The sequence below is a fragment of the Amia ocellicauda genome, chromosome 2 (genome assembly GCF_036373705.1).
Source record: "Amia ocellicauda isolate fAmiCal2 chromosome 2, fAmiCal2.hap1, whole genome shotgun sequence".
NCBI classification, from domain to species: domain Eukaryota; kingdom Metazoa; phylum Chordata; class Actinopteri; order Amiiformes; family Amiidae; genus Amia; species Amia ocellicauda.
This window is the reverse complement of record NC_089851.1, coordinates 9,107,639-9,121,730: the sequence shown is the minus strand read 5'-3', so window position 1 is coordinate 9,121,730 and position 14,092 is coordinate 9,107,639. Positions and strand designations below refer to the sequence as shown.

General features: G+C 39.6%; 1 protein-coding gene across 4 annotated transcripts in view; it reads right to left on the bottom strand.

Moving 5' to 3' along the window:
• The window catches only part of LOC136763613 (enhancer of polycomb homolog 1), a 54,851-nt gene that overhangs the window by 32,753 nt on the left and 8,006 nt on the right, over positions 1–14,092 (bottom strand). Inside the window, exon 2 of one of the 4 annotated variants that reach the window (XM_066717756.1) lies at positions 9,779–9,888. Coding sequence is in view for 3 of the 4 variants with exons in the window: in XM_066717741.1 (XP_066573838.1) it covers positions 5,002–5,154 (153 nt within the window). In the remaining variant the exon portion in view is untranslated. Of the gene's footprint in view, positions 1–4,404; positions 4,444–5,001; positions 5,473–9,778; positions 9,889–14,092 lie in introns of those variants that run through there. The other 3 variants (XM_066717741.1, XM_066717731.1, XM_066717748.1) reach the window with 3 other exon arrangements.

Here is a 14,092-nt window from a genome sequence, read left to right as displayed (position 1 = left end):
AAAGCATACTTACTTATAAAAATAAATAAATACATACATGTTTATTTGGTTTTACATTCTGCAGTGAATCTCATGCACAGTGACGCCGCGCACACACTGCTGAGTGCCGTGGTGAAACAAAAACACCCATAGAAAAACACTGGGCTCATGAACCAATAAACGTGCGTTTTACTAAAACTCAAACCCTCATTACCAATAGAAAGTATTTTTGAAAGATGTGCTACATTTGTGTATCCATGGTTTGATGGTTTACTTTCTTAAGACTAAGACTAAGATTACCGTATACTGTGGCATAGAGGCACATTTTTATTGAAAAGATAATTAAAATAGCTTTTCAAAATTCACAATAGCAATTAAAAAATAAACAGTAAATGTTCACTGAAGATGTTGACTGGATATCAGCAAAAAGTCTCCAAATGATCAGCAAGCTCAGATCACAGTAAAACATCTAAAGAAAATGAGTGGAAAACATCTCTCAGACAATGTAGGATACAACTGAAACTATACATTTCTATTTATAAAACTATTTCAAATCCCACATCGTGTTTTGGCTTTGATTCATATTGCAATATATTTAACAAACGTATTCAATAAGTTACACTTTCGAGGGCATTTTTAAATACATATATTTTTTTTTAAACAAATGCAGCTGTGCTGCCTGAACTATAAGCTGCCACTGTTGTATTGGCAGTATTCAGCACGGAGGACTTGTGAACCCGAGAGAACCTGACGCCTGTAAAATGCCAATATAAGCTAGACCAGCACTTAACACTATCTTATTTGCTCTAATGTATAAAACATGCACATCCCGTATTCTAATGTATTTAATTTATTATTACAATGTTTGATTTGTGGTTATTCATGATATTCATGTTAAGTTTATTATGTACAAATTTAAAGAATTTGAAAATGTCTGTTTTGCATTCTAACAGAAATAAAAGGAAATATGGGCAGATACATTGGGAAATCAGGAAATTTAGCTTCCCAATTATTGGTATTGGACCCCAAAAAACCATATCAGTCCAGCTCTAGTCTCTTGCTAATGGGGCATTTGCAAGAAATAAAAATAAAAAAACAGCTGTTGCAAATGTGGAAATTTCATCATGCAGTATTTATCTGAAAGCCTGATCTTTGGACTTGCAATGAATGATGTCAAAATCAAATCAGTTAGCTGGAGTGGGATCTTTTATTAAGAAAACAAAACGGAGGGGGGGGGGGGGTTGCAGACTGCATTGCATAAGTTAAAACTGATCCCGATTTAGCTTTTTTGACAATTTAAATCAGTTTTCATTTAAACGGTTTAATGGCGTGTTTATTTTTGGCCCCGTTGACGCTAAGCATTTATACCACATTAGCTGCCTTTATGCTGCGGTAAGTGGTAAAAATGGTTTCCATCTACATTAGTGTTTAACTCCAGAAACCAGACCCAGAGTCCAGCTCCAAATTAGATTGTATCAGTTAGTGCTGCTAAGGATGAGTGAAGTCAATAATAAACTTGTTGCACTTGGTATCCAATATCCCAAAACCTTCTACTAGTTGTATCCTGCAAAGATGCATGTTATCGGATGTACACTTTAAGCTACTAAAATGCAAAAAACACAAAATTGTCAGCAGAGAGTAATCATTGCAATGATCATCAAATCAAGCAATGGTAGGGATGTGTGTATTTATTCCCATAATAGTGTATGTAGTTTGAATCTATTTTATAAGCACCAATAGAGTATAAACAGATAATGTACATTTCAATAAAGTTTCCCCATCGCCTTTTCATTAGTGATAAAACATGAAGCTTCTGTAAACAAATCAAGCTTCAAGAATCAAGTTAATAACGCTGGAAAATGTGTTTCAAATTTTGAATGTATTCCAGGTTTATCACAGGCCATCAGCCTCCTCACCCTATTGAATTTAAATAGCATTCCTTAAAACACCCAATAAGCTGTACAATGTCAGTTTAATAGAATAAGTGACATGGTGCACTAGATCTGAGATTCTAGTATTTAAGAATATAGGTGTGGACTAAATAGGAACCAGATGTAATGTCATGCATGTAAGAAATTGATAGATTCCACAATTGTAATCACAATAGTATTGTAGGTGTGTATACTTGCATATTTAAACACACGCACAAATACATCTCAGAATAAAGAGCTATTGTTATCATTGCATTACACAAACATTGAGCAAATCTTAATCTAATACTTCTCACTTGTTGCCAATACTGCTTTTCATTTTAGCTTATACCCACACAGTTCATAATTTTGGGAATAAAGCAAGAATATTGAGGTGTGACCTGCAACAGTACATTGCACATCCTGAGAGTAAAGCTGAAGTGCACTGAGGGATTAGACCTATACAAATGGTGAGCTCTGCTATCATCCAAACTAATTGAACCAAAATGATTGTGTATGGATGCAAAACTTTTGACTAAATTAGACAGGGATCATTAGTATGGATGCGCAGAGCTGAACACAGTTTTGAATACCATTCTCAAGTTATGTAGTGTATATAGGCCTTGAAAGTAACATGAAAACCTGTCAAACACAGGAAGCTGCAGATATTTCTATTCAGATTTCCAAAAAAAACATCCATGAGTAGTATGTCCCGGGACCCTTGGAGATTTCAAATGTTACTGTTCAGCAAGGTAAGATAGAGGAGTTTTAAAATCCTGCATTAAGTTACTACATATTGAGTAAATGTGTGCATTGGGGCACATCTTAAGTATACTACACTTTTGCTAAACCACCAGATGCATTTGTCTCTAGACTCGGAAAGCGTGGTACAGGTTGAAATCAGTCAATGTGTCCAAAATCGAACAAGATGCAAGGTAAGTTAACTCAGCTGAGAAACACCATGTCCCAGCACATTAAAGTATTATTCAACCAGCCTTATGAAAGGTGTTTTCTTGATTGAAATATTGATTTGCAGTTAAATAGAACTGTCAAACCCACCCTTCTTTACCTGGTATCAGATGCAATGAACAGTACCACTTTTTGGTACATTTCCCTTTCTTTCAGGACACATTTCAATTTATACAAGTTAAGATAAACTTTCAACATCCCAACATTAAAAGGTAAGCATAACTATACATATTCAGAATGGCCTTAGTTAAATTACATAACTGTAGCAGAAAATATCTTCAATTATGTTAAACTAATTGGAAAGGATTTTAAACACTTAACTTCCAATTTTATTCCATAACAAAAGTCTGGCAATTCCAAGAAAGGTTAGAGCTCTTCACTGTAAGTAAATACAAAAGTACAGCTACAATATTCAATCATATTAGCTTTTGTTTGTACTTATACAAGGAGTGGGCAATAGCATTTAAAACCCAAGCAAAACAGTGCTCACAGGTGCTAGGGAAATGCACTTGCTATTTACAGTGAGCAAGGAGGAGTGCATTTAAAACACTGGTTTTACAAACAGGGAAGTGACAAACTCACTAGTCATCATTGCGAAGTCTCAACTCCATCTATAACGTAGCACTACAATGTTTAAACACGGAGGAGCGGCTCACTGCTGGCAGCACATGGCAGAGCAGTAGCGGACAGGTAAACTGAACGGACACTCCGTTGTGCTCATTCAACGTGTGGCGGCGGCCTGAAGACCCCGGTCAACCAGCACAGCCACACAGAGCGCAGTTTCCCGCACAAGAGGCTCGCTTTGCTCGTCTCTGTGGAAGAAACACGCGTACCGCCACTTCAACTCACCGAAGACCAACTGCAAATGTTAGCAACTACTACATCCGCCAGCCACCTCCAGCTGAAGGCCTGTGGCGATGCTCCCGTTGCATCCGCAGCGCCCGCCTCGGCTCCGGCGTCAACTCAGCCCGGCCGGCCCCTGAAGTGCGCCGGCAACCTCGCCATGCCAGCACACGCAATCAATCCACACAGTGAATCGGGTCTTGGTACAGCGATTAATTTGGACCAACATGAAAACTGGGTCAGAGTTGTTTTGCGTCACGTCTTGTCTGTACAAACACGGCACACCGAGCTGCGTGTCAAACTACATGCTTGCCACGAACAGCACCAGACATCTCCATCCTCCACTGCCCCAGCACTGACCATCTCCCCAATACGCTTGCATTTGCACTGGCGACACAGTTCTGCCTTATTCCCTGCTTGCCGTCTAGCTACAAATGATGCATAACTAAGAGGAAAAGCAAAAAAAAAAAAAGCATGACTTGTATAGTATGCACATTTCGCAAATGCACACTATTGAGCTCCCTGCAATTAAAGCAGATGGATGCAATATGAAGTCAAAAAGCGTGCATACTCGAAACACTGCACAAATCAAGTATCCTAATGGTCACAGGCAAGTTGATCAAAGCCGCACGTGTTTTAATAGTATGGGAGATTAAGCAGCATTGGAGAAGAGCGCAAGCCGGGGAATGAAACTTATACCAACTCCTATATTGTGTGCAAATCCCATGCGCTTTTGCACAATGGAGGTCGTGCTTCCTTGTCGGTCATCGTGGGAGCTAGAAGAATGAAGTCGGCAGACGCTGTCCGTGTGACACCGCAAAAGCAACACACACGCTGCATCTGTACTCGCAGCTCAGGCTGTCATGTTTTGTTTTACAATATCCCATGTGTGTCTGGCGAGGCAGGGGCCCCTCCGGCTCACCGGCGCCCCCTCGCAGCGGCTCTGCGCCGGCGCACCAACACAAGGCCCATCCCAAAGCAAAAAGAAAGTCAACAAAATGGCGGATTCGGGCAGAATCACGTGACCCCTTTGTGCTTTGCAAACCCTCTCCGGGAAAAACAAACCGCCACAACCGGCCCCCAGTATACCATTTGCAACCATTACAACCTTACACGTGTGCACATGGTGACAAACCCGACTTAGCACGACAGCATAATCCTAAACTGGCCGCCTTTCTGACAAGAGAGAGAAACGGCGGCCATTTTGTGCAAGCTTGCGCAGACAAGATAGGGGCGCCCCTCATATTGCCGAAACCTGGCCATATTACCCAACGTAGGTTTCTGGAACTGCAAAACGTACCGATTCCTCCTCTTTCTCCATCCCTGTCGGCATCTGCGGCACGGCCCGGTTAATGGAGGCATATTCGTGCAGGTCGGGTAAGTCCTCGCAGCGGAAGACGGGTAGTGGCTTGGAAGCGTCCAGCGCCCGTGCCCGAAACGACAATTTACTCATTTTTTACGATGCGAGCTGCAGCATAAATCTATCCGATCCCCCTGAAATGCGCCACTGTCCCGGGGAGAGCTCTCATGGATGTGGTCTGTGGCGTCTCCGGTCGTCGGGGTCGTTCGATTGGGTACAAAAATATGCGAGTGGCGAGGCGGACGGAGCCGGGAAGGCCCGGATCTTGGTCGCTCTCTTTCGGTCTCTTTTTTTCAGTCGCTCCGCTCTCTCTCCCTGGTTCAATACGCCATGGCCAACATGGCGGACATTAAAAACTCTTTAACTCTCCGTTCGCTCCTGGCGGCCCAACCCCCCGATCACACGCCAGCCATTCCCCACACGCTCCCGTGTACGTGCGCGTCCGCGGCGCCGGGGGAGGGGCGCGCACCGCTGGGGGGCACGCGCACGTGCGCGTGCCCCCCAGCGGTGCGCGCCCCTCCCCCGGCGCCGCGCACTGCATCCCTCTCTTTTTTGCGGATGCTGTGCATCTCTTTTTGCGCATTTCCCCCAGTTTTACACTTGTGCATAAAAACACAGGCCGTTTGTACTGTCGTGTTTCGATAGGACGAGCTTTTATTCAAATGCACTTTTGCTGGACACACTGGATGCCAGGGCTGCTGCGCCACACACACTGCTCTCGGTTATCCCCCAACCTTTGCAGATGTCGCCCTCTACTGAAAGCACATGCAACAGCGTTGGTTTCCTCACATGCGTTAACCATTACTGTACTTCAGGGTAGCATGACTTTAAATCAAGTGGATTACACTAGGGGGAATGGCTCTGAATGATCAGCACACAAGGGGACCAACAAGAGGACAGGCATTGTGTTTTGGATCTGCACTAGTAAGCAGTCATCAAAAATCACAACCAAATATTAAGTTGTACGAGAAGGCTTTGTCATTTGAAAGTGAGATCAGTCAAAGTAGACGTCACACACTACACAACTGGAGAGTGGATTGGACGTCTCTAGCACTAGCAGATAGAGAATCGGTTCGTTTTAGGCCGCTTCTCGCTTTTGAGAAATCTTCTATTACTGATTTAATCGTGCGCCCCCCACAATACAAATGGTTAACAAATGTACCATATTCACATTGCAATTAAACCACTGGCATTCAATCCAATTAAAACAGTTTATGCAGTTTAAGTCACAAATGATTTTCCCCAAATCTGCACTACCTGAGTTACAGGAAAGTCTACAGAAAATATAAAAGTAAATCAAATGAAATTATTAACAGATCACAACAACATTCGTGACATCATTCATGCACAATGTCAGAGCAGTTATTGAATTTGTGTAAACAAATTAAGCGCTTAACTTTAAAGATAAATCTAGTCTTGGATAAAGTAAGGCTTTACCCAGTCTTCGCCTGTGGCGAATTTTGTTAATTTAAACTTAGAAATATTTACACACTTTGTTTTGCAATACATTTCTTCCAATTTAATATAGCAATCTCCCTAGGGCAGTGGTTCCCAAACCGGTCCTGGGGGATCCTCTACCCTGCTGGTTTTTGTTCCAACCGAGCTCTCAATTACTTAATTGAACCCTTAATTGAACTAATAATTTCCTAAATCAGAGACTTTTAATTATTTTAAACAGTAGGGGTTAAGTTAAGTATAGAATTATATTAAAAAATGTATTGAAGAAACAACTATTTTCTTACACAATTTAAAAAGTAAAATCTAAGTAGATTGTTACTTCAATTAAGGTTCAATTAAGTAATTGAGAGCTCAGTTGGAACAAAAACCAGCAGGGTAGGGGGTCCCCCGGGACCGGTTTGGGAACCACTGTCCTAGGGGAATATATTCATTTTGCTGGGTTCCCACAGTGTTTGCAGTTCAATGGCATGTGGAAGCTGTATCAGAGATTTTCAGCACCAAGGGGGAAGCTTCCCTGTTCCTCCTATATACATTTTTCATGCTTGTATTGGGAGAAAATGAATTTGTAACCATTATTTGAAATCTGCATAATCACAGAATCTTGTACAGACTTGCACTTGAGGCATAAGTCACACAAGCCCCACAACTCTGGGACATATCCACTAGGGTAGCACTGGGCAATGCAAGACATTTCCAAGGATGCCAGACAAATCGATTCACATGGCTACTTTAGGAGAACTATATGTTGCCCATGTGTTTTTCCAATCATTCTTGAGATCAAATGGAAATTTATCAGACAAACTCTGTTCTCGACATTTTGTACACCTGACACTGCCACTGAAGAGGTGCACATATTAGACTAGCGATAACAAAACCTCCTGTTGCTTCAAATACTTGCTTTCGAGGACACAGATATTGGGGAGGAATTCTACCAACAGGGTGATGTTGAGGCATACATTTGTTTTAATGTATATTGATGATTATCCACTAGCTAATATCTCTTAGACCTGAATATTAACATAAACTTAATGTAGATTGCTTGGACTCATTTAAAATCATACATGATTTGTGTTTTTTGAAGCCAATTAAACATTTCATTCTCTGGATTCATTGCTTTATTCATTTAGATCACTAGTCCTAAATTAAATTAAAGAGCATCATTATTTCCATTTTTGATTCTGAAATAGTATTTTTCTGGATTATTGGTTTTGTAAAATAGAATAACTTGAATTAATTTGTCCAACTGTGTACCACAGAACTGAGTGATGATTTATAGTTATATAAATACAAATAATGAAAACAATCTTTATATAATTAAGTCTTCAGTGAATGTCTGAAGTTCATTAGAGCTGATGTAATTGGTTTAATCTTATGTATAAAAGTGATTAGACCTGCTCCTCTGGTGCTTATTCACACTTAACCACTAATCACTGAAGGAGTTTAAATAATAATTCTGGATTTACAGTCACCATTTGCTTAAAAGAGATTCTGGTTTTCATGAAAGTCATCTGTACAGCTTGACCCACCTGTTTTATTTAAAACAGAGTAAACCGAGCAGAACCAAACATTTCTCATGTATTATTAACTGGTGTTTCTCAGCATCTCACTGGCCTTTTTATTTACGCTATACATACAGTCAGCTATGCACAATCTCCTTATGCATAGCTCTGCTTATCTCCTGCTATAATCTTTGTAGTCATAGAGAATATTGATATGCCCGGGTAGAAGCAGCATTTCAGTGTAACTTAAAAATGAGAAGAATGGAAATGGAAATAAAAGTTTGTCATATGAAATCCACTTTGAATTAAAGTTAGTTTACTTTTTTTTTTTTTAAAGACTAAAACAATTAGTTGACATTTGACTACCTTTACCATCAATAACAGCAAAGGAGGGGGGAGGGGAGTACAGATATCCCTAAATGTACAGCGTCACGTGTAAATTGTTGCGTCAGATTTGTGCAGTGGAAAGTGTGGTCTGACAGCTGACATTTCAGGTTTCAGCAGCTGTTGGACTCTCTCAGGATTCATTTTAGAACTGTTCAAATTGTCTTCATTTGATTTTCAACATCCTTACTTGTAACATAACCAGATCTGGAGAGAAAACTTTCAATGCACACTACAACTATAATGCCATAGAATAAACCTGACAATACTGAAATGCATCTGGGAAAAAATAAACAAAATCGGAAGTAGATAAAACCAAAACAGATTTTACAATTTAATGTAAATGGTAAGAAAAAAAAAAAACTGCTTCCGTGTCTTAAGTGGAAATGTATTATACTGTAAGAGACATGATTACTGTTCTATTCGCTTACATGCTGGGAAGCAATTTAGTCCTCACTTCCAGACAATGACAAGTTTCAAGAATACTTGCTATCAAATCCAGTATCATTTCAAGTGCCTTAATTATGGATCATTATTGTTACAACCAACTTAATGTAATGCTACTGCAACAAGTAAGAAAACTGCCTCTGCAACTCTTACAACACCATCAGATAATAAAAACTGATGTGTTTAGCAGCAAATGTGGTAACAACAATCCCCTCTGTACTTCCTTCAAACAAAGATTGATTTCCTTTACATAATTAGTAAGGAGGTTGCACAATTTTGTTTTAGCGGTCTACCTTTTGTAATGAACACTTTTCGTGCCTTTTGAACCACAAAGAATAAATCAATGAAAACATTTTCAATAGAAACCAATGACCGGGGGAGCTCTGGGGGCGCTGTGCCAAAGCACCAATCTGATAGCTCTCAAAGTGAAATGTCAGAAACAGAAGTATGATAACTTGTAATCTGCCACGGTCCTGTACAATTCTGCTCAAACCAGCAAACAAAAACATCACGCTGTGCCGTACCTCAAACTGATTTCTTTGAGTCTTTGAAAGCTAAAACCCCACCCCTCTGGCAATTGTACAGACACCAGTGGAGCTAACAATACAACATTCCTAATATCTGATCTATTACACATTCATGTTAAACAAAAGTGGAACAGCACACAAGAAAAGTGTACTGCTTTTTACCTCGGCAATTTACTCGGTTGCACATCTGTACTGAGCAGTGTGCCATCCTCTGCCAGCTTTGCTAATACAATGTCTCCATGTTAGTTATTAATAGAGCTGCTTTGTCAACTAAGAACTGTGAAATATGCAATCCCATCCAGCTGCTGAGACTTCCCCTTCCTTTGCAGTAAGTCCAGCTAGACAGGAAGCCACCACAAAAAACAAAACCCACATTCCCCATTATAGCTAAACACATCTTACCTTTTTCTCATATTAAAAATGCCCTTCCAACAAAGGTCCAAGTAAAAAATCCCAACACAGAGGTGCAAGAATCCCATTATTATCCACTTGAAAAGATCCAAAATGCAGGTCTGAAAAAAACAAAACAATTGAATGAGACACAAATGCAGTGTTAGCTCACCAGTGACCAATACCTATTGTAGGTCATTCTTCCTACATCACATTTTAGTCATCACCTTATTTTTGATGATAAAGCACCAACTTGCATCAAAGGGAACAAAAAGACCGGAGTGGAATACATACACGTCTTTCTGGTACACTTCAGACAGAAAATACGAACAAACAAACAATTCAGTGTTACCTCTTATGCTGTCCTTGTAATGACATTAAAACAATAAGAAAAGAAACAACGGTTTTAAGCCTCTTTGAGAGAATGAGAAAAAAAAAAAAAAACACCCTCTTTAAATACAGTGTTATAATACCTAGTAATGCACCACTTAAGAAGCACTATTATGCTGTGGTATGCAAAGCAGATGGCAGGGAGCAGCTGTGCAAAACAGCAAGAAAACGGCTGTCGAGTCTAGGCCAACCACAGTACTAACTGTCATACTAGATCTGCAACCCTCTCAGTACAAGAGAGGAAGGGAAAAATCAGATTCAAACAAATCAGACTATAGATTATATAGAAGTAGTATTTTTTTTTAAGGCAGTGTGTAAATAAGTAATAAATCAAGTGTTTGAGCAATTGGACGGTAAATCACTCGTAAACTTGCTACTAGAAAAGCATAGAGGGAAAATTCAGATAAGGAGCAAAATCAACAAACAAAATAACTTGTAATCGCACTGACGGTTTGCCTTTCATGTGTTCTTAGCTTAGGATGATATCAACACATACTTGAACAACTAATGTAAAAGCAGTGCTGAATCAAGTGACCTAAATAGCAGGCTATCTGCAGTGTACAGCACCCTAAAGAGCACAGTGTAGCAGAAAATACAGCCAACTTGTTATTCTGCATCAGCGGAGGGAAGTGACAACAAGATGATTAGGACTCCAATACAGTATTTAGAAATGGAAGGAAAACAAGTGGCGTTTAACGGTGAGCAGGATTTGAGCATTTAAAGCTTAAAGAAACTGCATTTCGTTGCCAAAGTATATCAGTAAAATAAAATACAAATATTATACAACAGATGTCATCTGCCACACATTCCCACTAATCCATAGATAATTGTCGTGTGGTGCCAAATCCCACACAAAGCAATATTTCTGTAGTAGTCTGCTTATAAAACGTGTCCAGGTTTGTTATAACTTACAACCAAGTGCTCTCTTACTGGAGAATTCATAACACAAATGGGTAGAGCAAGACTGTCAGTCAGCCACCCCCTCAATATCCAGAGTTAAACATTTACAGATGCCTGGCTTCTCCACGCAATTTAACCACACTGCCCTCCTTTGCCACTGTCAGCGTCCACCTCTACATTTTGCAGTATTTTAGGCCTCATCTATTCCATCTTGACTAATCTGAAGTAATCAACCGGGTTGCTAGGTAGCTTATCCAATCCTCCTTTTACACAGCTTCAGAATGACCTGGTGGATTTCATAACTAAATGAAAAACAGATGCAATCCCACAGCTGGCCCACACTAATTGACGGCCTCTTTCAGCATCCATATTACTTGTGTAAAACAGTTCTCACCAAGCACAGCTGTATTCTGCGCACAAGTTTGCTTTTTTTCCACATGGATGCTCAGATCAACATGCAAGAACTGCTCTCAAAGGTTACAATACATTTGTTTGTTTCGGTAACACATCTCTGTTGACCTTTGATTAACTTATTTTGTGGTTAAAATAGTCTCCCACCTGGAAATGTCTTACTTGTAGGTTTACTACATTGTAATGCTGTTAAACAACAAATTAGTGTTTATTTGCTGAAGTTGAACAGAGCAAGGGTTTTTGATGTACATCTTGTCATGGTCCTTAACTTTATGCAACAGATACAATAATCTATAACTCCAGTCCCTGTAACGATTATCCTTTTTGACACCAGTCTTGAGAGGCTTTTGAAGAATCGAAAAGCCAAAAATGTATGAGATTCATCGATTACAGATGTAAACCCGTTGTATGAGTTTATTTTGAATAAGCAAGTCTAAGAATTTGCCAGGTAGCAACTGGAGTACAGACCCTACTATAAAATGGTATCGGTCTGAAGCTGCGAGCATCCATATAGACTTGTCTGTTCCAATGCTTTAACAGTGCGACGTCTGTGAATATACGGACAAATTGTCGGCCAGTGATAATGCAGTCTTTCAGGAGAAATTTACGCAAGCCAAAGAAAGCTTCAATGCTCAAAACATTTCTTGTCTCAGCTTGAGAGATGAGCTCAGGTTACATACAGTAACTGTACAGATCTCACACAAGTGGTAGATTTCCCACAAGTTTGAAGTTCTCCAACACATTTGGACAGATCTGGCAGAAAGCCATCCACTATAACTTATGGCCTGCACACTATGTGTCTTCAGCTATAAGGGTCACTGCTGCCCATCTGGTTCAGGAGTTATACAGTCACACACATTTAAACTGAAATTATATAATCAGACATTGTTATTGTAATGTGACATTTTAAGCTAAGAAAAAACCTCAGAAATTTGATATAATTTACAGTTATGGTTTTTCCAACTGCAGTAAAAAAAGGCAAAACAAAACTTCAGTGGACTTACTTAAGAAGGGGGTAGACTATATAAATATAAAATCTTTAAGCCTTTATCTACACAAACATTTTGCCCTGCCGTGTTTTAAAATGCATTTTCATTACAGCAGACAACACACTGAAACAGGGCAAAGTTCAATTCCATATTTACAAAAGGACTATGGCAGTTTGCAGTTGGGGCCCTTTGGGACAGGAAGTGGATTTAAACACACGCCAACTCTAAGTCAGTGTTTAAGAATAGGGACTCCGACATGTCTGCTTTATAATAGGATTGAATTCTGGTATATCCTCGGATGTGGTGTCATGTGGAAAAGTCAGGCCAAGTTACTGTAAGACTGGAGGAAAAAACAAAATGACAGACTACTAAACTAGTACACACTTAATTGAACCCAAGAGCCCAACATTAAATAGATTTGATAAAGTGGGCTGTTTAATATTAATAGATTCATTTTTCCCCCACTAACATCTTACAGCAAAATACACCCACTTTTAAATAACTGAATTAGAAAACTGGAGGCTTTTCAAAGTTTGATGTAGCCTACTAGTTTTTAAGGCTAGAAAGGTAAATAGAAAAGTAAATTTGTCGGTTTGTGTTCTGCTTTATAGAACATACCTGATTTAAGCCTTATCAAACGAACATCTCTTAAAAGTCACCGTCACAATCTTGTTTTTACATGCCTGGTTTTAAAAAGATGTCAACATCTACTAACACTGAAAAATCTGTTCCTGCAGAAAACTGATACACAGAATTCCAAACAGAACTTGCAAATGGAAATAGACTGCACAGAAATTAAGTGATTGAACTATTATACGCAGAAGTCATCGTAAGCCATGTTAAAACAAATGGGGCCATGGTCAATGGTTTACACAGACTTGTAACTGGGTGAGTCTGGGAGTTGTGTGTAGGATTCACCTGGCACCAGTCACAGCTTGAGAAGCCTACATTCTGTACTGGTAGCACACAATCAATAATACATTTAATGGGATAGAGAGGAGAAAAAAAGTACTGCAGTGGCAGCACAGTCAATGCATTGCATATGTAGGAGACTTCGTGCTGAAACAGAGGATATGAGATGCTCTTCTGGCCACTCTCTTTGCATTATCACAAGGGAAAAGCAGAAATCTAAAATACCTCACGATGTACATAAACAGCACTGTTTTCAGCGTAGCTTTGAACATAGTACATTACAATAAATAAATCGTGCCTGTCATATTCCTTAATTCAATTATATAAGAGGCTGGGGATAGTGCATCAAATGGAGTACGACGCTCCTCTCAGAGGTGGCTGCACTGAAACAGCTGGTTCAGTCAGGGCTCTTTTGGGAACGGTACAAATTATTTTTTATTATTTAATTACTTAAACGTTAATGTTGGTCCCAAGTCTGGATCCACGGGTCCCATGCCCATGTTTGGAATTCGTCTTTTACCATTTCATTCCACCCAAATGGCTTCTTCCAAGATGACGTCTCATGACGGACAGCTGTAGCACTGCAGACCTCTTTTCTGTATTGTGAATAGAACCAAAATCTAGAAACAATTTACAATGCAAGGCCCACATTAATAATGACATACTGATAGACTACTGAACATGTATTAAAATACAGAAAGTAGAACATACAAGCTACCTCTTT